Source organism: Cuculus canorus, chromosome 4 (assembly GCF_017976375.1).
Source record: "Cuculus canorus isolate bCucCan1 chromosome 4, bCucCan1.pri, whole genome shotgun sequence".
NCBI classification, from domain to species: domain Eukaryota; kingdom Metazoa; phylum Chordata; class Aves; order Cuculiformes; family Cuculidae; genus Cuculus; species Cuculus canorus.
The window spans coordinates 3,387,206-3,411,492 of NC_071404.1; the positions used below are offsets into that span (position 1 = coordinate 3,387,206).

General features: G+C 45.1%; 1 protein-coding gene across 4 annotated transcripts in view; it reads left to right on the plus strand.

Annotated features, from left to right (window-relative positions):
- The window catches only part of SLC4A11 (solute carrier family 4 member 11), a 112,509-nt gene that overhangs the window by 50,321 nt on the left and 37,901 nt on the right, over positions 1-24,287 (plus strand). For all 4 annotated transcript variants that reach the window (XM_054065560.1, XM_054065558.1, XM_054065559.1 and 1 more), the window contains 3 exons: positions 9,777-9,900; positions 12,720-12,926; positions 20,757-20,841. In XM_054065560.1, coding sequence (XP_053921535.1) covers positions 9,777-9,900; positions 12,720-12,926; positions 20,757-20,841 — 416 coding nt within the window. The remainder of the gene's footprint in view (positions 1-9,776; positions 9,901-12,719; positions 12,927-20,756; positions 20,842-24,287) is intronic.

A 24,287-nucleotide genomic window follows, 5' to 3' on the forward strand; every position in this document is an offset into this window, starting at 1 on the left:
AAATTACTAGGATATGTTGGATAGGTGCATGAAGCCTCAGGGAGCACTTGTGCATATATTAGCCTTCACAGCCAGTTTCCTAGGACAGCTGTCACAGAAGCTTTCCTTCTACTAGCAGTTCTCCTAGCCTCTGCTTATGGCTGGAAAAAAATACAGAGTATCTGCCTTGGAAATGGATGATATTTAGAAACAAATAAAAAAACCACTAAGAAACGATGAAAAACCCAGCACCCTTCTTTCTAGTCTCTTATGAAAGAAAAAAATGTGTTGCCTATGTAAAAAGGTAACTATTGTGTATCAGGGCTCTGTTCTGAGAAGTGAGCTTCCCATACGAGGACAAATTGGGAGAACTGGGATTGTTTAGCCTGGAGAAGTGAAGGCTCCAAGGAGTTCTTATAGTGACCTTCCAGTACCTGAAGGGGCTACAAGAAAGCTGGGGAGGGACTGTTCACAAAGGCTTGTAGTGATGGAACATGAGGGGCAATGGGTATAAACTGGAGAGGGGCAGATTTAGGCATGAGGAGGAATTTCTTCACCATGAGAGTGGTGAGGCACTGGCCCAGGTTGCCTGGGGAAGCTGTGGCTGCCCCATCCCTGGAGGTGTTCAAGGCCAGGTTGGATGGGCCTTGGGCAGCCTGATCCAGTGGGATGTCTCTGTCCGTGGCAGGGGGGTTGGAACTTGGATGATCTTAAAGGTCCCTTCCAACCCTAACTATTCTCTGGTTCTATGAATAATGTCTGTGCTGCATGTGATGCTGTCACCTCTACTCTTATGACATGTGCAGAGAACACAAAGAAGAACATGAGCTTATATAGTAAGAAGGTGTCGCCATACTGATCAAGCAAGAGGCTTTTAAGCCATTTTCTCACCTTTGGGATGCTACGGGTAGGATAGCAGCAACAAGGATGTGTACGTCTGAATCTAGGAAGGATTCAGGGTATGAGTTTCTACAGGGGCACGTGACATGGCTTTGTGGAGGGCTTTGGAGTGTGTTGACTTGTTAACAGAGCATTTCTAGAGGTCTTGCTACAGATGTTGTGATTATATACATGAAGCTGAAAAGGGTAGGTTCAGCCTTTCTGTAGGAAGTGTGCCAAAGCTTTAAGTGCATCCATCTGAGTAATGCTAGCTTCCATGACAAGACATGCGTTGAAAAACAAGCTTACAGCCTGAAGGGGTCTTGTGCAAAACTTTTCTTGTTGCTTCCTTTTGTTACTCTGAAGAGGGAGAAGAAAGTGGTGGGAAAGCAGTGATGAGTTATTAACTATAATTATGTAATTATTGCGCTGTATTTCTGCTGTAGCTATTGTGCAACAGATTGTGAACCATATTTTTAGATCTCACATTTTTCTTGAAGTCAGATGGAAAAACAACTTCCAAAACTCTGAAGTAAAAGGAATTTGTTGATTAAAAAATTTTCCTTATGAGTGGGAAGAACCTTTAAGATACCTGCTGTTCTTTATCCTTGCGTTCAGTCTATGCTCTTTGCTAAATTTTAAATTAGCGCTGCTCTTTTCTGTGCACCTTAACTAACTTTTTATTTCTAGTGGGTGAGATTGGCTTGAGTGTTATGATAGGATTATATTACTGTGGAAGAGCAGTTTGGAGATGAAGTATTGTAGTGCTGCTTCTGCATTGATTTAGATGGAAAATATTAAAGATGAAATTAGATTAGAGTCAGAAAGAAAAAAAAAAATCTTGTGTAAAATTTTCAGTCTTGTACAGATGACACTGAATTGGGAGGGAAGGTCGAACTGTTTGATGGTGGGAGGGATCTACAGATCTTGTGGACAGGCTGGATAAGCTGAATAGATGGGTTAAGGTCAGTTGTATGAGGTATAACAAGGCCAAGTGCCAGGTCCTGCACTTGGAGCAAAGCAGCCCTGTGCAATGCTATAGGCTTGGGGAAGTGTGGCTGGAAAGCTGACCGGCGGAAAAGAGTCTGGGAGTATTGGTTGGCAGCGGCTGAACATGAGCCAGTAGTGGCCCAGATGGCCAAGAAGGCCAACAGCATCCTGGCTTGGATTAGCCATGGTGTGGCCAGGAGGAGTTAGGGAAGAGATTGTCCCCCTGTATTCGGCATTGGTGAGGTCGCATTTCAAATCCTGTCTTCAGTTTTGGGCCCCTCAGGACAAGAAGGACATTGAGATACTGGAGCATGTCCAGAGGAGGGCAACAAAGATGGTGAAGGGTCGGGAGCACAGGGGTTATGAGGAGCAGCTGATGAGGGAACTGGAATTGTTTAATTTGGAGAAGAGGAGCCTAAGGGGAGACCTTACTTTCCTCTACAGCTCCCTGAAAGGATGTTGTAGTGAGGTGGGTATTGGTGTCTCTTAGCAAGTAACAAGCAATGGGAAGAGGAGAAGTAGCCTTAGATTGCACCACAGGATGTTCAGATTGGGTATTGGGGAAAAAAATTTGGCAGCATTGGAAGAGGCTGCCCAGAGAAGTGGTGGAGTCCCCATCCCTGGGATGCGTAACCATGGCACTTCAGGAAATGGTTTGGTAGGCACGGTAATGCTGGGCTGACAATTGAGCTGGATGATCCTAGAGGTCTTTTCCAGCCTTAACTATTCTATGATTCCTTGCGAAAGAGTGTTCCTATTCAAAACAAAAATGTAGTTCTCTCTCTTTTGTGCCTGAGAGAGAGATGCTCTTTATCTGACTTATTCTCAGTGGGAAGAGAGGTGGGCACAACCTAGGGTGAAGTAGCCATTCGACTTCTGTGGAACTGTTGCTTTCCTGACCGTTATTGAATGACCAGCAAGGTCAAGATGTACCATGTGGATCTGGGCTATAGCCATGACAGAACAAACATAGGGAATTGAAGATCTCAAAGGCTGAATGTTTCCCTGTAGTCCAGGAAAACAACTGGCTTCTGATTCGCAATAGATTTTTAGGACTTTCTTTATGAGGAATCACCAAAACTTCATCTTGCTGAAGCTGTAGCAGGGTACTTAAGCTTAGAGAGACCTCGACTCTTTCATTAATATTCTGTGTAGCTGAGAGCGGTGCAGTACTGCATGCCCCACTAGGCAGCAACCTTCAGCTCTAGAAGAATGAAGGCTGCTGGTTGTTTGTGTACGTGATGGTTTTCTAACTAGAAAGTAAATGTTCAGAGTTGCAGATTACCTTCCATCAGTCAAGGACATGATCTCATACCTTAGAAACCATGGACCAAAACTCTTTCTTTCTCCTGTTCATAGCGTTTGCCAGAACAGAAACGCACAAACTGGCATGGAGATCTCCTGCCACTTCACCATGAAGCTGCTGGTTGATTGTTTCGTTAGAGAACTTGGGATGAGGGGTAACCAGACCTGTCCCAGAACAGGGAGTGCTGGGAATGTTGAACTGTTATCCTCAAGTTTAATCAGTTATTTAGCCTGAGGAAGCTCTGCTTTTTTTTGTAAGAGCTTAGAAAGATGCCTCTGTATCCTTTCAGCATGCAATGATTGCAGCAGTTTAATGTACTGCCGAGTGGATGCTCAGGGTTCCCCAGGTTCACAGTGATGGAACCTGGAGGGCGTAAACTGGATGCTTTGTATATCTGGGTCAGGAAAGGTGAAGAAGCTGCCTCGGTCTAAACTATTGATTTTGGAGTTGTACACCTTTGTGGCTCAGAGCCCAAGGAAGCCTCCCCTTTATACATTGGAGGCTATATGGATAAGTGGCTCTCATCGCAATCCTGTCGCACCCAGTTGTTTCTTTCAGTGTCTGACAAGTAAAAATGCAAATGCCTGTTTTTTGATGTTGTTTTCCCTTGAAGGATACCTGTTGCTAAGGGTGTTAAAGTAACTATTAACTGGCTGCTGGTGGATCTCTCTCTCGTTGTTTCTCCTAGGAGGTCAACATCCTCAATGCGGGTTATTGAACAAATGCTTCCTGAGCCAAATGGAATTCCCCAAACATCACAACTTCCAGGCTATATTCTTCTTGCCAGGAGACAGATATAATTGTGTTCTTCCAAAGCTGAATTCTTAGAAAAACATGAAAGCAAGCTTCCTTGTAGTCTGGATTGAGTAGCTGAAGAACCATTTCCTTTGCTGCATTGATAAGGAACATGGATTGGTGAAGGACTTGATTTCAGTGCATTAAACTGATTTGCTAAAGTTGTTTTAACAGGCAAAGCAGAGGAAAGAAGCCTTTCAGTGGTTTGTGTGTTCCATGTTGCTATAAAATTGCTTCCTCTGCCATAGTAGGTCATTGCTGTGGAGAAGCTTAACTCTGAAAGGTGACCTGGGTTTTGGTAGAACAGGTCTTGTGGGGTTATTTTTGATAGCAAGCAAGACTGCTGTTCTAATAAAGTCAAGTTTAAGGGTAGTAGCTTCTTGGATTCAATGTGTAACATATGGCTATGTGAAACATGTTACTGATGCATCTCTCAACAAAAGGAAAACCAAAGGCTATTTCATGTTTAAGAATTTGTCCAGACCCAGGGGTTTGTGGGGCTGTAGAAAAGCTACATTGTCGCTGGTTTAGCTGTTGAGTAGATTTGAAATAGAGATGCTTCAATTACTGTGTATTCCTCATAATAGTGCCCTTTCTTTCAAAGAACAAAATTGGGATGCTATAGTTAAGTTGAACAGTTGAACTATTTAAAGCCAAGATTATCCTTTAAAGGAATGATTAGAAGAATTGGAGTCTAGTAAACAAGAGCCAATTCTCCAAAATTCCCAACCTCATCTCTCAAGTGGTCTTTGGGTTCAAAAAAAAGATTTATTTTCTTTTAAGTGCCTGTAGCCACTCTTTTTAGGCTGTCCCAGGTAGTGCTGGAGAGCTGGAACTCCCGCAGGTGCTGTCGTGAAATAAGTTCTCAAACTCTTCATTAGAAATTTGGGTCCTGAAGGAGATCTGTTGGAGAAAAGAATGACTCATTGCAGTGCCTGCAGCATATGTACAGGGTAGAGGAGGTGTCGTCTTATGCATTGGGCTGTAGGAATACTTTTCCCTAGAGGGATTAGCTGCTAGAGAGGATGGAGCCCAGCAAAGTGCATTTACCAGTCTGAAATTATATCCAGCTTGGAGTGACTTTGTTGCTGAAATAAGCCTGTGCCAAGCTGCGGGTGAGCTGCCTTGCTGATCACAACTTCATTCCTCGCTTGCAAATTCTGGTTTCTGAAAGCTTGTGCCTGGAGCTGCTCCACAGAGGAAGATTTATTTGCAGTGGATGAGAACAAGAAGTGTCATTATTGTTTTGCATGGGGACAGGAAAAGGCTGGCTAGCTGATTACCTCTGCTGGGCACTTTTTCTTACTGCAGGGGATAATTTGTTTCTGAATTAACTTCCTTTCTTACCCTGTTTAAAGAGGGTTTCTGTTTCTCTTGGGTCTCCATAGTTTGACCCTTTTTATGATTTGTTTGAGAAATGTGTTATTACTCTGATAACATCGTGGGCGTGGGGCAGACCTGTGGCGTGTGTGAGCTGGTGTAGCAGTGATTTTTTTGTGGAGCGTTGCCAGTTCTCACCAGCCTAGTGCCACGCTCAATGCTGCTGTATACACAGCCTGGAAAGAGAGCATGACAGCAAAACAGGGACGCATGCTAGAATTTCAGTGCCCTTTTTATGAGCTCAATTATTGGAGGATCAAGATAAAATTGCTGAGAACAGAACCTGGCATCTCGTTAAATGATAGCCCAGCATTTCCTTGTCTGACTAATACTGGGTGAAAATAGATTTTTCAGCTTGTTGGCCAAACCAAAGGAGGATCAAATTTAGCTCAACTCGGACCGAAAAGAAACTTGAAGGCTTTGGCCAAACCAGGCTTGATTTACGTCAGCTGAAAATGTCTTGCTGGTTCTTTTAAGAATATATTTTTATTTAGGAAGAAATAAAGGGGTGGTGAGGACCTGGCCCAGGGAAGCTGTGGCTGCCCCATCCCTGGAGGTGTTCAAGGCCAGGTTGGATGAGGCTTTCAGCAACCTGGTCCAGTGGAAGGTGTCCCAGCCCATGGCAGGGGGTTGGAACTGGATGGGGCTCAAAGGTACCTTCCAGCCCCAAACTATTCTATGATTCTTAGATTTTTGGACCCTTCAGAATTCTTAGTGGGAACTTAGTTAAGGGCCACTTGAAAAACATTTCTTTATTTCCAAAGTGGCTCTCTTAGCCTAAACTGTGCTGAGTTTTACCTGCAGTCTTGCATAAGTCAGTATTTCTTAATGTGAACCAATTAACATTTTGTCCTTTACAAATATTTGCATGAGTCTAGTAGGGACTGCAGTTCTGGTTTGTATTATATTTGTGTCTGGATTCTGCAGTTAAGAGAAGTGGGAGCTCTAAGTGCTACGCACAGGGTTTGAGTGCCTAAATGCCTAAAATTTGAACAAAAGCTTGAGATGCTGAATGATGCATGGGCAGAAGTGACTTGGTCCTAGTAGCTGCTAAGAATATTCAGAACACTTCTAGAGAGGTGGGCTTTGTGGCTTCTATGTGAAAGGGATCCAGTGACAAAGAGTAGCAGCTCTTTAAAGAGACAACTTTTCATGTCTGTACCCAAGAAGCACTTGAGCTGAAGCGGTGTTGCAGCCCTGTGAGCTGGCACTGTTTTGGCAGCACTGTCATTTCTGGAAAGCATGGCCTTGGAGACACGTTTAAACATAACCTTCTCGTTTCGGGGAGAAAGCTAACTGCAGAACAACATGTGGTTTGCCTAATTATTGTGTTATACAATAGATTTTTCCAAAGAACTTGCTACATTGCTACATGACTTACTATAGCTAGAGGAACAGGGCTCGTGCATCCCACCTGGAGTATTATGTCCAGTTCTGGAATGCTCAATATAAGAAGGATATAGAACTGTTTGGATGGGTGCAAAGGAGGCCGCGAAGATGATGCAAGGGCTGGATGGAGACGATGGAGGACAAGCTTGAGAGATTCGGGGTTGTTCAGCCTGGAGAAGAGAAGGCTCTGAGGAGACCTTAGAGCAGCCTCCCGGTACCTGAAGGGGCTCCAGGAAAGCTGAGGAGGGACTTTTTTTACAAGGGCCTGGGGTGATAGGACAAGGGGCAATGGCTATAAATCGAGAAGGGCAGATTTAGACTAGGCATAAAGAGGAAATGTTTCACAGGTAGGATGGTGAGATACTGCCTGATAGACATGGTAGGGAAGGGATGATGTCTGGAAAAAGTTAATAGAGCTCAACAAGTATTTGATATTTGCTTCTGGCCACCTCTGGAATAAAAATTGCTTAAGATGCCCAGAAAGCCTTCCTTTTTGAAATATTAATTGATGAACTCAACAGCTGAAGCATGAAAATACGGAGAAGGGCACAAAATAAGAGCTGGTTTTGCTAATGGTCCATTAACTGTTCACCATTGCTAACCAGTTTGGGTTGGAGAAGTTGAGAGAATTGAAGGTGCTGGACCACTTGAAGGTCCTCCTTTGAGTCTAAAGCCCAGAGTTCACATATCTTCACCATTAATTTGTTGAACCGTAACATAAGGAGGCTGAATTGCTACTGGGGGCTTTGAATGGTTTGTGGAAACCAATGTTTCCCTCGTTTGGGAGGGAAGAAGAAGGGTTGTTGAAGCTCTGAAACAAGGGTCCAGCAGAGAAGATAACTTGCATTCTGTTTTCAGTTACTTTAGAAGAGTTTTATTCCTAACCTTAGGACCTGCCTTGATTTTTCTTCCTTCAAGGCTGACTCAAGTGATCAGAGTAGAAAAAGTACAAGGGGCTGTGGTAGAGGGGAGTTGGGAAATAACTGAAATGCTGTCATCTTCTTCATGATCTGTATTGGTCTAATTAAGCTGTTTGGCTGTTGTCAGACATGTGCCTGTGTCGGATTTGTGTTGTTGTCAGATATGTGCCTTTGATTTGTGCAAGTAGGCTGCTTCCAATCTGTGATCGGGAAGTCAAACTCAATAAGAAGAATCTGTGGTGTGATTTTTTTTTTTTTATAAGCAAGTTATTAACAGTTTTGTAAAATATACAATGCATCCCCAGCTAAAGATCTGCAGGAGCCATTACTGAAATGACCTTCAGGGGGCATGGACATGGGGAAACAGATTAGAAGGAAAGAAATGGGCTACGGTTGTGGAAGAGAAGTTAAAGGAGGGATTATTCAAGGTCTGTGATAGGTGCTTATGAGAATAATAAAAGGGTGCAAGCAATCAAAATGACTTTGAACCAGGAAAAAATATTACTCTAGGGTAGGAAAACGCTTGTAGACACACAATGTCATTAGGCAAAGCCTGAGTGCGTATCCAATCAGTGTTTTTTATAGAGTAGAACAGAATCATGGAATATCTCAAGGTGGAAGATTACCTGTGAGGATTATCAAGTCTGACTACCTAGAACTAAACCATGACTAGGAGCATCATCCAGGCACTCTTCGAACTCTGACAGGCTTGGTGCTGTGACTCCTTCTCTGGGAAGCCTGTTCCAGTGACTGACTTAATTGCACTTAATTCTGCCAAGAATCAGCTGAAGGCTTCACGTTTTACCGAACTTGTACTTAATATCAAAAGCAATGGTTCCTCATTCAGAACCATTATCCCATACTTAAGATTAAAAAAGCCCCAAACAAACCACTAAACAATACCAAGTGAGTTCTACCCACTGCTCCTAAAGATCAGCTGAGGTTTAGTTCCTGTGGACACTAAATTCTGCTTGTAGAAAAACCAACATGCACACACAAGGCTTTTATAAATAGCAACTTCTCACTGAAGACATGAATATGTATTAAGCTCTCAAAAGAGAACTGACTCAAGACCAATGTTTGTGGTTCCAGTTTGTTTGCATGATGCAGTTAGTCTAGACTGCTATGTATTCTGAGAGATGGCCAGTAACAATATGCACCGGTGAGTCTCATGCTACAAAAAGGGTTTATTTTTAGCATCGTGCACTTCTGACTTGACTCAGATGTAGGTTTGAGGCTCTCAAGGAAGAAAAGTAGATTTAATGGGAGCAAGAGATCCATAGTTCAGGCTAGTGTTAAGCTCCTTCTGCAGTTGCACAAAGCCACTTGAATTTCTCAGCAGGAGAAATGATGCCTGCTCTGAGGATCGCAGCTCCACCAGGGTGGTGCCAGAGCTGGTCTTTCATGGCCTACGAAGATGATGTTTATTTCAAACAACTTGTTGCTAGTCTTTGTTGATGGAGTCAAACAGCCATCGCATGCCCAGCGGGGCTGGTTGGATTAGAGCAAAGAATTTCTTTCCAAGCAGTAATCCTGCCTGCCTCAGCCTCTGTAGGTCTTGAGCAAGGAGGTCTGCTTGGTTTCTTTAACAGGAAAGTGAAAAAATAACAACTGAGAGCAAATAAATAGTGAAAACCATTTAAACAGAGACCTGCCCAAGGCAAAAGTGGAAATATGCTGCTTTAGCACCTCGCCTTAATGTTTCCAAAAGCAGTTTGGGAGATCAGGTGAAGTGAAATGAAACGAAAGGTCAACTACTTTCCGATAACGTAGGTGTTGGGTTTTTTCTTTAAAAGGGTTTTTTGTAGGAGCTTCTGTAGCGCTCTAAGCATTAGGTATGTTGCACTCTGTCTTTTGATTTCTTGGCCATTAAAAAGCAGATGGGGGAAGAGGGAGAATGCACCTCATTCTTCAAAGTTATTTCCCATAAAAACATGATGTCAAATTCTACGAAATAATTAATTGGTAGAATTGGGCTGATAGTAACATAAAATCACTGTTTAAGCCTTCAAAAGTGACCCTTTCACAACTAACATTTTGTTTCTCGAAGTTTAAATCCGTTTATAAACCCGGTATACCAGGAAAGAAGGTGCCACGTGTCATAGTGCCAAGTATAACAATGCTGTCTTCCTTAACAGTTGCACTATAAAGTCCCTTCAGCGACGTCATGTTTGCATCAGCCGCCTGGAGAGGCCTCAGAATTGGGGTGAAAACTCCTGTGAAGTGAGATTTGTGATATTAGTCCTGGCTCCTCCTAAAATGGTGAGTATTGTGCTCTTGCTTCCTTTGGTGCTTCAGAGGGTTCTCACAAGATTGCTTTTCCTTCACCTCCATCTAGACTTTATGAGAACGTACTTGTAAAACACGGGAGGATGTGAAAAGGTCTGAGATCTTAGCAGATTAGTTTATACAGGCGGTGTCTGTGAGGTCAGTCAGCTGTGTCCTCATCTGCCACTGGAGGATGGCCTCTAGCCTGACTGGGAGGAGAACGCTGTGGATCAACTGTGTCTTTCGGTCCCATTCACTTTTTCCTAGAGCTGCTGTTATGATGCACGTAATACTTGATAGATTCCTCCCATCCAGCTCTGTCAGTCTAGCTACTATTTATTTGTAGAGGCATGAATGCTATTCCCGGTTAAAGCTATGCTTGTGAAGGGCTCTTGTCAGTCTACAGCTGATGTCCCACTGCAAAGATCTGAGTTGCTTCCCAGCAAGCTCTTGATGGGACTGACAGTTCCACTGGCTGCAGCAGTTGCAGATGGATTGATGTAACCAAAAGGAAGATGTAGTTTGGTGAGCTTTATCGCAGTATGCGCAAGACTATTTCAGTGTTGAGGTTCTTGTAAGGTCAGACTGCGTTGAGGTCCTTTGGGATGTGTTTTCATAGCTTTTGGCACTTTGAACAGCAAGGTTAAAGCTTGCTCAGGTGTTCTTTGGTGTAGATGAGGCCAACAAGTGACGTAGTGGTACACATTTAGTGCAATATCACGAGGGGCATCAAGGTTAATTGGGAATCGCCATGCTGTCTTCCTAGAAAGCACTGGCTTGATCAAGGTGGTGTGTTCTAGCTAATGGTTGAACGGTTCAAAGCTCAAGACCTTTTCACACTTGAGCTGGCTGTTTACACCTTGGGGCTACTAGATCTGCGCTTCTGGGAGGTGCTGGAGAGGTTAGGGACCTTGTCTGGAACAGGACATATCCTGATTCAGTTTCCTGCTCTTCAATGCTATCTGTGTGACCTTTGAACCGTCTAGTCTGGTCTGTCTCCTTCCCCCCTCCACCACCACCCTTGTTTAAATGGAAATACTGGTATTTCCTTATTTCCCAGGATTTCTGGCGGATCTTTCCTAACTGAGCAGTTCAATGCTTTTGGCATAGATCTCAAACCCAACAGGCTGAAAACATATTGATGTTCCTCATGAAAAGCAGCAGGCAAACAACTGAACCCCCGCGCAATTGCATTGATCTCTCTTTCATTGTATGGCCATTTGCTTATCTCCAACCAGCTACGTGCAAAGCAGCCAGTGGACTGCTCTGCATCCGCTTGTATCCTGAAAACTTGCAATTCCAATGCACAGCATCAAATTAAGGAAAGGGAGTGGAGGCCAAGCAGAGCTGCAGTTGCCAATGTGCTTTTTATTTCAAATGAGTTTATCTGGCCAGCTCTAAGTACGCATTTCTGGTACAGCAGTTAAAATAATTAACCTGCTGATAGTAACAGATTAAACGAGCCTTGCTTGGAAGAGGGAAGCCCAGAAAATGAGCATCTGTTGTGCTGAGGAATAGAGTGGCCTTCTTTAATATATAGAGGGTTTCACCGACTGTAAAAGCAACTCCCAGAGCAGATTATCTTAATTTCAATCCAAACCCTCCCCTGGAAACTTAAATTGAACATATCTGAAAAGACATTCTCTGGAGTGGAGAAAGAGTAGTGGAGGCTGGGCAGAGTGATTGATGGAACGAGTATAGAGTTAGTGATGACTTTGGGACCGGTGCGGTGCCACCCCCATGTCCATGCCTCAGCATCAAATAACTCTGAGTTATGTGGTTGTGTTCATGAAAAAACTGTTTATCTGCTTTGTTATGAATCATGAAAACAAGCTCAGATCAATCACATATGCTCGCTACTACTTTTGACAGTGATGCGAGGAGCTTGGAGGCTGTCCAAAGGAGGATGGTTGTTTGGGTGTCTCTAACAGTTGTTGCGTGATGAGTGAGTGTAGCTGAGGCAGGTGGGTTAAAACTTGGCATCAAAAGGAGCTATTGAAGAGCTGTGGTTCTGCGTAGCTTTGCCTTGGCGAGCATCTTACCTGTCCTGACCTCCACCAGCAATAGACCAGGTTAGGGTTTGTAGAGCTTGGATTTGGTGGGTTTATGTCCTTTACTGTTCCCTTTGTACCCAGTTTTCAAGGTGCTTGGAGTAGTAGGAACGTGGGCTTGGATACTGTTGAAGCTGAACTTTCCAAGATCAGACCTGTGGCTCACAGAAACATTAAAGCCTGCAAACAGGCACTTGTTCCTTCTTCACATTTGCAAGTCTCCCACCTTCACTAAATGTTAGAAGGGACAGACGGTGCACGCTCAGCTGCTTCTTTCCTATGCTTTCCTCTCTTCCAGTAGTTACTTCAGCCAAGAACTCTAAATCTCCACTTGTGCTGCCAAAATTGCTCCAGAGAGGCAATCCAAATTGAGTTTTAATGCCCAGAAAACAAGAGGCTAAAGCAGTTGTGCACAATAATGTATCTTCTAGAAAAAACATCGGGACACCTCTACCTGCAGGAACCTTGACTTACAGTGTCTTTCCCCACCAGCAGCAGTAATGCTGAGATGCTGTAGGATAGCAAAGGCTCTTATTTGTTTAGTCTTAACAGTCTTGGAGAGAGACTGGGGATGAAGTGCATGCTCAGCATGATTCAGCTTTGGCTCAAACTCTGGGAAGCTGGGTTGAGTATGACTGATCAGTCAGCAAGCCAGGCAGCTTGCTCTTCTGATGGTGTCCAGTGGGGTGAATCAGTGGTTTTACCTTTCAGAAGTGAAAAGAAGTTTTACAAGGCTTGTTTCTGTGTTCTTTTCCTGCTCAGAAAAGTACTAAAACAGCCACAGAAGTGGGCAGGACCTTTGCCACGATGTTTTCAGACATAACCTTTCGGCAGAAACTCCTAGAAACCAAAACAGAAGAGGAGTTCAAGGAAGCCTTAGTCCACCAGCGCCACTTGTTGACGGTGGTGAATCAGAGACCTTCAGCAATGAGCGATGGGCACAAGTCACATGGTCCTAAACCACTCAAGGTAAGGCTGGTCAATGTTGTGCCTCTGCTTCATTAGTGTCAAAATCCTTAAATGCAAACGGTTTAGGGTAAGGAGATAAAGTACTTGTGCTGCTGGTGTCCACTGGGCTCTCCTAGCAATCTCTTGGCACCAAGACTTCTTTGGGTGGATGTGTCGATCTCCTTGAGGGTAGAAAGGCTCTACAGAGGCATCTGGACAGGCTGGATTGATGGGTCAAGGCCAATTATATGAGATTAAACAATGCCAGATGTTGGATTGGGTAAGTGGGTCACAGTCCCCTCCAGTGCTACAGGCTTGGGGAAGAGTGGCTAGAGAGCTGCCCGGCAGAAAAGGAACTGGGGGTGCTGGTTGACAGCAGCCGAACGTGAGCCGGCAGTGTGCTTAGGTAGCCGAGAAGGCCGACAGCATCCTGGCTTGTATCAAAAATGGTGTGGCCAGCAGGACCAGGGGAGCTCCTGTACTCAGCGCTGGTGAGGCTGTACGTCAAATCTTGTGTCCAGTTTTGGAGCCCTCACTACAAGAAGGACATTGAGGGGCTGGAGCACATCCAAAGGAGGGCAGTGAAGCTGGGGAAGGGGCTGGAGCACAAATCTTGTGAGGAGCAGCCGAGGGAACTGTTTTCAATCAGGAAAGGAGGATGCTGAGGGAAGACCTCATTGCTCTCTACAACTCCTTGAACTCCTTGGTTTGTGGTGAGGTGAGCGTTGGTCTCTTCTCCCATGTAACAAGCAATAGAATGAGAGGAAATGGCCTGAAGTTGTACCAGCAAGGTTTAGATTGGATATTAGGACAAAAATCCTTTACTGAAAGAGTGATGAAGCATTGGAAGAGGCTGCCCAGGGCAGTGGTGGAGTCACCATCCCTGGAAGTGTTTGAAAAACATGTAGACATAGCACTTGGGGACATGGTTTAGTAGGCATGGTTGTGTTGGGTTTACAGTTGGGTTTACAGGACTGGATGATCTTGGAGGTCTTTTCCAACCTTAGTGATTCTGTGTTTCTACAAATGACTGCTGTGTGTATGTCCACTGTCCTATGCTTCTGTTGTAAATCCCAAGAACGGATTTACAGAGGCAGGTGCCGAAGGGATGTAGAGCAGCAGGGGGTTGAAATGGTTACAGGATTTTGATTCCAGATTCTCAGTCAAGGATGGGATTAATGGATCACTGTGCGTTGTCGGTCCAAAGTACTTAATCCTTGTAATCAGAAGTCTCTGAAGAAGCTGCTGCTTGTCTTTCCAGCAGCCAAAAGACTTCTTGGCCATCCCTGCGTGGTAATTTCACTTAAGTTGCCTGTCAGTATTTGGCCCGACTTTTCTCAGTTTGATCTGTAGCTCTGTAAAACGTTACTTGCTTTGTACTTTAAAGTTCGAGGGAAATGCTGTAACTCTGCTTTCTTTGCTGGAATTTCCTGTGTATTGGTCATTGCTTCGCTTTTCCGTTCAGAAATTCATTCTTTAACCAGACAGCGTACCTGAAAAACAAACTGTGCCATCTCTAGCTTGCGGCACCTATCCCTGAATTACAAATTATCTTAAAGCTTTGGGTTGCCTGCAGTGCAGAAGCTGGTTAACTTATCACTTTTTTTTTCTTTCCTAGGATAGACTTTAGGGATTTTGATCTGCACATCTGGAAATGAGCAAAGCTCATGTTTTTCCTGCAGGATCCACTTGCTTATAGGTAGTGCTTTGAACTTTCCTAGACCCCATACCTGCTCTTAAATTACAGAACAAGCCCTGGAACCCTCTTCAAACCTAGACCATTCACAGTGGTGGTGTTTGGAGTAGTTGCAGTAATGTAATTTGGGTAAAGTAGTTGGTGTTTCAGGGCAGGGTTTGGTAGAGCAGGTGAAGGGTCTGGATCCGTCTTCTGTTAAAACCAACCCTTTTGAAATGTCTGTAGAGGATTTTCTGCTCTGTTTCGGTGAGCAGGAGGGCTGCATGTAACACTGAACTTGTAGGTGTTGGCCCCCGAGAGGTGGTGGTTCCTATCTGCCTTACTGGGTGAGTAGCTTTGGCCAAGCGGACTCCAAGCCAGTGCTGTAGATAGCAACACTTGTTTCTTTAAGGCTTGCTCTTGGCATTGACCATTCTCGGACTGAATTTGGTAGATTGTTACATTTAAAATGTTTTATCCTTTACCTCTCAGGAGACCCAGCCTGTGTAGTAGTAACTGTGCTTTCTCATGTTTCTTGGAGGAAGCTGTTCTCCATCCTGCCTTGTCAGCACAGACCTTAAGAGCTGAGATGGAGTTTTTTCCTGGCAAGAGAAGAGATCTACCTGGAGAAGTGAGGTTGAGTTGAGATCCTAGCCTGCATTCTTCAGTTCCTATGAGAACCATCTCCAGCAGCATCTTCTCCCCCCTACCTGCCTTGTGTGATAACCTTCTGGAAAGGAGGGTGGTGCCTTGGGCAGCCTGATCTAGTGGGATGTGTCCCTGCCTGTCGCAGGGGGGGGTGGAACTAGATGATCTTTAAGGTCCCTTCCAACCCAAACTATTCTATGATTCTGTAAAGGAAGCATTCAATATGAGCACAAGCTCATAACTTGGAACTCCAACCTGTAAACCACCCTCAGTGAGATAAACACCCTAATCCAGAGCCAACGTGTGAGCCCTCATGAGGGTAAAGCTTCTTGGTAGCATAAAAATCTGCCTCCTGCCTCCCTTACTCAATTGATTTTGTAGTGGTGGGGCAGAAATGGGCCTCATGTTCTGTGTGAGAGTAGGGATTTTTGCAAGCACTCATTTTTTGCCTCTGCAAAAATACCTAAGAGGACATGACGGCTGTGTACCATGCTGTGCCTACAGCACAGTCAGTTTGCTTTGGCTCATCTCAGAGGATTATTTAGGCAGGGCTACACACTCAGTCATCATTTAGTCAACCTGAAATCCTCTTGCTTACTGAGGCATCTAGTTGTGATTTTGTTTATGGAAGAGCCGCAACAGTTGATGCTTTCTGGCTGTGATTTTGTCTGATATCTGTGTGCATTTGCTGACAGGACTGGGCTATGTCTGCTCACGTCAGTCAGTGGGAGGATTGCATATGTCCCCGGTCTGTGTAAAATAGTTCTGCAGCCCCTCAGTACTTTAAAGGAGAACTGATAATCTATGACTTTTATTGTTGTTTACTCTTTTTTGCTGCTCTTTCCTCCCTCTGCATTAGAAGCATCAGAGGCAGAGCATTGGAAAGACTTGCAGAAGAGGGGAATAGGAGCCTAAAGGGAAGTTTTGGTGCTGGGTACCTGGGCTGCAGGTCTTAAAGTCTAAGACATCTTGAGCTTGGTGGGGTTGGCCACCTGGATAAAGGCCACCTAGTATCAGGATGTTAAGTTGAAAAGATGGTAGGGCCATGAGGGAGGTGCCACCATGAAAAGGAGTGGAAAGCCAAAGGGTCAGCCAAACTTGACCTGCTGAGGGAAAAAGAAGCAGGAAATGTTAGTGCAAGAAATACTCATTTGCTTTCACTTCTGTGAGGAAGCAGGTCAAAAAAGGGCAAGAATGAAGTGTCAGGTTTGTCCTTCCCAAGTTTTTGGAAACTACCTGAGGTGCAAGCTCAGAAGACGGCAGAAGGGAAAAGCCAGATTAAAACATATCAAGATGATGGGCTGAGAGAGTTGGGCTTCTTCAGCCTAGAGAAGAGAAGGCTCTGGGGAGTCCTTAGAGCAGCCTTACAGTACTTAGAGGGGTACCTAGAGGAAAGTTGGGGATGAGGCCCTTTATCAAGGGGTCCAGGGAGAGGACAAGGGGAACAGTTTTAAGCAGGAGGGGAGATGAGATAAGGTATTAGGAAGAATTTTTTTTCCTGTGAGGGTGGTGAGGCACCGGTCCAGGTTGCCCAGAGAAGTTGTGGCTGTTCCATCCCTGGAGGTGTTCAAGACCAGGTTGGATGGGGCTTTGAGCAGCCTGATCCAGTGGGAGGTGTCATGGAAATGGGTGATCTTTATGGTCCCATTTAACCCAAACCATTCTGTGATTCTGAGATGCATGGTGGATAGGTTGGGAGAGAAAAGTAAAACTGAAAAGGGCAGTAACTTCAGAGGTCAGTAAACCTGGGTTGTGCTGTGGAGAGAAAACAGAGTATGAGGTTAGTAGGGCAGAGAGGATAGTAAGGGGAGGATCAGCCATACAGAAGGAAAGAGCTTTCCCAATACTTAGCCATTAATGAGATTTAGGTTGGTATCCCTGTGCCCCACCCTAGGCTAAGCTTGCACACATGCAGGAAATAAAAGCATGGAGGAATAGAGGGCTCTCATATCCCAGTGCCTTCCCTTCTCTCAAATTTGCCTCAATGTGCCTCATAGGACAAGAAGTTAAGAAGCACTTTTCCCTTCTGCCCACTCACTGCTGCCTACAAACGGGCAATGTGCAGGAGTGCCCGTCCCCTCCCTACCCCACGCTTAGCCTGGGGCCAGCAGCAAGTGCGTGGCTTCTTCCCCAGAAGATGAGATACCCTGAGCATCATTTTCCCATACTCACTGCGAAGGGATGAGTAAACATATTAGTCATTAAAGCTATTGTGATTCTCTGGCTGACTCGTGCCCTCAGGAATGTCTTTCTGGGGGGAGAAATTAAATTGCTTTTCAAGTGCATATGGCTTTGAGGTCCAAATATGCCTCCAAAAAATGGTTTAAGCTCATAGGTTTTTCAGAAATGCTTAAAATGCAGATGTTGTGCTGGTGTCTGCTCTCTTTTCATCCTGGTTGTTCAGGTTAGAGTTGAAACTGTCCTGAAGTAACAGTTTATATTGGCAGAATACAAAGGGCAAGAGAACTGACTTAAGTGAAATGAGATGTCACAGTTACCGATAAGGGATCTGGTCCTCTGAGGAGTTTTTTATACCCCAAACTCTAGTGTTTGCTGTGTCCCATGTATTTGCTTTAAAAGAGAGGTTTCTGTGTTGTGTTGCTGCACGGAAGAGAAGGACCTGGGGGTGCTGGTTGACAGCCGACTGAACATGAGCCAGCAGTGTGCCCAGGTGGCCAAGAAGGCCAACGGCATCTTGGCTTGGATCAGAAATGGGGTCACCAGCAGGTCCAGGGAGGTGATTCTGCCTCTGTACTCAGCACTGGTGAGACCGCACCTCGAATACTGTGTTCAGTTCTGGGCCCCTCACCACAAGAAGGATGTTGAGGCTCTGGAGCGTGTCCAGAGAAGAGCAACAAAGCTGGTGAGGGGGCTGGAGAACAAGTCTTATGAGGAGCGGCTGAGAGAGCTGGGGTTGTTTAGCCTTGAGAAGAGGAGGCCGAGGGGAGACCTTATTGCTCTCTACAACTACCTGAAAGGAGGTTGTGGAGAGGAGGGAGCTGGCCTCTTCTCCCAAGTGACAGGGGACAGGACAAGAGGGAATGGCCTGAAGCTCCATCAGGGGAGGTTCAGGTTGGATATCAGAAAAAAATTCTTCACAGTAAGAGTCATTGGGCACTGGAACAGCTGCCCAGGGAGGGGGTCGAGTCGCCTTCCCTGGAGGTGTTTAAGGAACGGGTGGATGAAGTGCTTAGGGACATGGTTTAAGGGAATGTTAGGAATGGTTGGACTCGATGATCCAGTGGGTCCTTTCCAACCTTGTGATTCTGTGATTGTGTTTGCCTCTGGTCTTCGAGGCACTGTGAGGCAGGTGAATCCCATGAGACAAGACAAAGCTGTGTGTAGCCCATTCGACAAGCACGGTAGTGTCATGTCTTTTCTAAAGCAGTGGGTTTTATCAGTTGCTACCTAAAGCAGCCATGGAGTCAAGAAGATGTCTGTGCTGTTTGGAGATGATGCATCATAAGAAGTATGACCAAGTAGGGTTGAGGGAGGCAATTCTGCCCCTCTGCTCTTGTGAGACCTCACTTGGAGTCCAGGAAGGATATGGATCTGTTAGAGTGCCTCCAGATGAGGCCATAAAGATGATCTGAGGGCTTCCATATGAGGACAGGCTGAGAGAGTCGGGGTTCTTCAGCTTGGAGAAGAGAAGGCTCCAGGGGGAACTTAGAGCAGCCTTCCAGTACTGAAAGGGGGCTACAAGAAGGCTGGGGAGGGGCTCTTCATCAGGGAGTGCAAGGAGGAAGGGGACAGTTTTGAGCTGAAAGAGAGAAGTTTTAGATGAGATCTTGGGAAGAAATATTTTCCTGTGAGGGTTGTGAGACACTGGTCCAGGTTGCCCAGAGAAGTCATGGCTGCCTCATCAATGGAGTTACTCAAGGCCAGGTTGGATGGGGCTTTGAACAACCTGATCCAATGGGAGGTGTCCCTGCCCATGGCAGGGGAATTGGAACTGGATGATCTTTGAGATCCCTTCCAACCCAATCCATTCTATGATTCTGTGGTGTTAATTCAAGATCTATGATGACCACCTCCCCTCACCTTACACTCCCTAGTATGGATTATAAGTCTTCCGTGTCTGTCTCTGCAACAAACATATGAAATGTTTTAGATGAGACAGCTGGGGTAATTAACACTGTATAAAGGTGCGTTTGATTTTCAGAGTAATATGTGTATTCTCTGAGTTGAGAATAACAGGAAAAATCTTGACAGGTGCTTCATTTGCAAGTGTTGCCTACTCTGATGCTTTCCATGTGCTTTCCATAAGGACGTAGTTCTGAGAATTGGGAGGCTGTAAGTCAACAGCAGCTGTCACACATTTCTGAAGAGCTCCTTATTGCCTGTGGGGTGCTTCAGACCATATAAACAATCGCACTGCACCTTGCAGGCCCCCAAACCAGAAATAAAAGGAAACGTGCTGTGTTTCTGGAACAATTTCACCATGATCTTACTGTCTTAATGTGCAGAAATTGATTTAGTTATGTGAAGTTATTCTAGCTTAGTTTAGAGGGGAAGCCCTCTGAGGAGCTGCTAAAGTCGCTTGGTCTGCTCAGTCTGGAGGAGAGGAGACTGAGGGGAGACCTCATAGTGATCTACAGCTTCCTCACAAGGGGAGGAGGAGGAGCAGGCGCTGATCTCTTTTCTCTCTGGTGAGCAGTGATAGTGCCTGAGGGAATGGCAGGAAGATGTGCCACAGGAGGGTTGGGTTGGATGTTAGGAAAAGGTTCTTTCCTAATATCCAGATGGTGGTTGAGTACTGGAACAGCTCCCCAGGGAAGCAGTCACCGTGCCAAGCCTGGCAATATTCAAGAAGCATTTGGACAATGCCCTCGGACACGGTGTGAATGTTGGGGTTGCCCGGTGCAGGGACAGGAGGTGGACTTGACAATCCTTCCAACTCCGGTTGATGGTCCCTTCCAGTTTGGGATGTTCTATGATTCCATGATTCTTTTTGGTGAACTTTGATGTGTGGACGGTCTTATTTCCCACCAATTTGAGGTCTCCCTGTCCCGTGGTAATACCAAGGAAAGGAGCACTTGCTGGGCTTCCCCTTTCAGAGGCTTCATGTGGATTTTGGGAAAGAGTTTTTCCAGGAGCAGCTGAAGAAAGAAGTTGCCTGGAGGGGTGGGAAAAGCATCTCTGACCTGATGTTTACCCATGGGTACTCGGGCATTAGCCGCACCCTAAGGTATAATCCTGCTGTTGGCCAGGATGTTTTCAGCAGGTTCCTTCCATGCAGTGTGTCAGCTCCCTCACCTGCAAAGCAGGGATGCAGCTACAAATGAGAGAGGAGAAAGGGAAGGAAGGGAGGAAAATGGGGTGGTCTGGGAGATTTTCAATTTTACAATGCTTTTGAGGATATAAATTGAAGTGCGAAGAGTTTATTTTTTTTTATCATTACGAAATCCGATTTGAATGGCCTATTCAAAATGACCAGTTCTTCTCCTATCAGTGTTGAATAAGGAGGTTAATCTCTTTAACAATGCATGAGCCTTTAAACTGACACAGTACTTCCTTCCTTTCTTTAGTTGCATGAATTTCTCAATGTTGGCAAGGGGATTTCTGATGACATTGCACGAAGATTTCCAGTGTACGCTTTGGACTTCACTGACGGTATGTTGGCCAATGTTTATGAAAGCATTGGCTTGATTTTGAATTTTTGTGATGCGATGTCCTGTTTACAGTGTGCATTGAATGTGCTCTTTGGTATGTGTAATAGCTCTTATTTCTTATTTAAAAGAATATTTCCAGTGCCTGAAGAGGTCCTACAAGAAAGCTGGGGAGGGACTTTTTACGAAGGCTTGTAGCGATAGGACAAAGAACAGTGGGTATAAAGTGGAGAGGGGCAGATTTAGGCTAGACATAAGGAAGAAAATTCTTCACCATGAGAGTGGTGAGGCACTGGCACAGGTTGCCCAGGGAAGCTGTGGCTGCCCCATCCCTGGAGGTGTTCAAGGCCAGGTTGGATGGGCCTTGGGCAGCCTGATCCAGTGGGAGGTGTCCCTGCCCATGGCAGGGGGTTGGAACTAGATGATCTTCAAGGTCCCTTCCAACCCAAACTATTCTATGATTCTATGACAGTTGACAAAACATGCCGATAGGCAGCCTGACGCACTGCAGATGAGAATCTTGCCATGTTCCTTTCATGAAGATGCTAGCTCTATGTAGATGAGGATTTTACTTTTTATTAAGCAATGAGGCAATTGAATGGATTGATTGTTGTCGTGTGTAGACACGGAACAACTCATTTCAACCTTATTAGTCAGCATTGACCTAATAGATCTTTCTGTTGTCTTAGCAAGCCAGCATCAGTAGCAATTACGGTTATGCTAGGGGAGCTCGGAATGCCTAAACAAAATCCGAGCTGCAGTAATTTCAGCTTGGTCTTTTTAAAAACAGGATATAGCTCATCCGCTGTAGCCAGATCACAGGAGCAGCAATACAGTGTTTATACTGAGCCTCAAGTTTCAGGCTTTATGTAGCTCCCACAATAGCCTTGTTGGTTTTAAGAGTAACTTTCTCCCTTTTCACTTACAAACTTTCACTTTCAGAGATTGTTAAAGGCTGTGACAAGTCTTCAGGGCAATCCGTGGTTACAGAACCTCAGCCTGACATCAAAACATCTTCAGGTTCTTATAGCTTACAGGGGAGTTCGTTGATATATTCAAGTATGAAACCAAAAAGTTTGTATAAAACAAAGATGCTGAGTGTAGGCAGGGCTTTATTAGACACCTTCCTGCTGTTAAATCCTCCTTGGCTCAAGCCACAATATCCCAGCTCTCCCCCTGCTGCTTCTCTGCTGAGGGCTCTCTCTCTTGGAGCTGACATAAGAAAATAAGATGTGCACCTGAGCCCTGGCAAAGGGACCTTCCACAACAGGTGTGCCTGGGTGTCCTCCACTCCATTTCAACAAGGATGGTCACCAGCAGTAGAGGAGTTGCAGCAATCTCTGAGGAAAGGATTTCAAGTTGCACCAGGGGAGGTTTAGATTGAATAGTAAAAAGAAATTCTTTACTGAAAGAGCAGTGAAACATTGGAAGAGGCTGCCCAGGGAAGTGGTGGAGTCACCTTCCGTGGAGGTATTAAAAAAACATGTAGATGTGTCACTTGGGGACATGGTTTATTAGGCACGGTGGTGTTGGGATGACAGTTGGGCTTGGTCAGGTCAGAGGTCTTTTCCTGCCTTAATGATTCTATGGTTCAGTTGGTTGTTGGCTGCTCAGCTGAAGGAGATGCCGTTTGTGTCTCCGAGGAGCTGCCAAGTAGTTACTTGCCATAGAGGTCCAGCGTTGTCTTCTGGGAATGCTTCACCCACCACAGTGGGTTCTGAAGTTAGTGGTATCCACTCTAGTGGGAAGAATAAAAAGGGATGAGATGCTGGCTGGGCACAGTGCTTGAGTTCTGGATGCTTTCTCCAGGCGTTTTGTAACTGTTGGGGAGAAGCTATTTTCAGGAGCCTTGGGGTGAAAAGAGGGCACGCTTCACCTGAAGTCAAGCTAATGCTCTGTTCTCTGGGCATCTGAGGGTGTGTTGAGGAGGAAGAGGGACAATAAATTATTTCCAGGGTAGCAGAAACCATTTGTTAAAAGTATTTCTTGGTGTGTACATCACTGGCGCCAGGTTCAGTAGAGGACTTAAGCTCCTAATCTGAACAACTCTGGAGTGGGTTCAGGACACTTCATTTCTACGGGTGTTGCTTTGTAAGGCTGTCAAGTCTAACTTTTAATTATAAAGGGATACTGAAGCACTTCAGAAAGGAAATGTTTCGGCACTGCCACTCAGGGAGAAACATCCTGTGAGAAGATTTGTGATAGCACGAGGGGGAATGGGTATAAATGGAGAGGGGCAGATTTAGGCTTGATATAAGAATTTCTTCACCATGAGGGTGATGAGGCACTGGAGCAGGTTTACCAGGGTAATGGGTATAAACTGGAGAGGGGTAGATTTAGATTAGACATAAAGAAGAATTTCTTCACCATGAGAGTGGTGAGGCCCTGGCCCAGGTTGCCCAGGGAAGTTGTGGCTGCCCCATCCCTGGAGGTGTTCAAGGCCAGGTTGGATGGGGCTTTGGGCAGCCTGAGCCAGTGGGAGGTGTCCCTGCCCATGGCAGGGGATTGGAACTGGATGATCTTTAAGGTCCCTTCCAACCCAAACTATTCTATGACCCTTGTGCAACTCAACACAGAGCAATGTCTGCTCTGCCTACAGCTGTGTCCTTTGCACAGCAGGTTCACAGGCACAAAAGCATTATGTGATAGTCCTGCAGCCAATACTGACTGCAGCAGATTTGGAAATCCAATTTGGGGACTGTGTTCTGGCTCTGCATACACGCAAAGTAACCGGTGTGCGTGCCCCTTATTCTTGGGGCTGTCGGTTATCAATAGTCTTCTCTGAATTCATGTACGCAGCAGATCACGCTTGGCCTAAACAAGGTACTGAGACTGACTAGGTTGGAAGAATTTTTCCCTTGATTGCATCTGCCCTGGATGATAAAATATTGTCACAGTAAGAATCCGGTGTTACAAATACACCAGGAAAATGGTTTTGGTGTAAAAATGCAATTATATTGTAAAAATTGTTGGTGCGTTGTTACACTATTTCTGGATAGGGGAAGATGCAAAAAAAAAAGAGCCAACTGAAGCTCAAGAACTGCTGCAGTTCGAATGTGAAGCCCTCTCCTTAGGAGCAGTTGTGCTTTTTCAAATACAATATGGGAAAAACATGATTTTTTTAAGATCTGTATGTATTAGCATGTGCCATTTCTTCCCAGAAATCAGAAGTTAGGATGAATTCTTTAAGGGTCTACATGGAATGAAAACCAGATGGAGCATAAAAAAATCTGCCACAAACCACCAAGACCAAAGGTGATCAGGAATGTGAAATTCCTGGACCATCTCAAAGCAGCAATGTACCAGAACACTGGGAATTTGAGCTATCCAAGTGTCTGCGCTCCAGACAACCGCACATGAACCATCAAAGATCTCTGAATTGCAAAGATGCCTCTTTGGAATGGTTGGGGTCTCTAAATCCTCAATCCAAGCAGCATCCTGTGGTTTTGG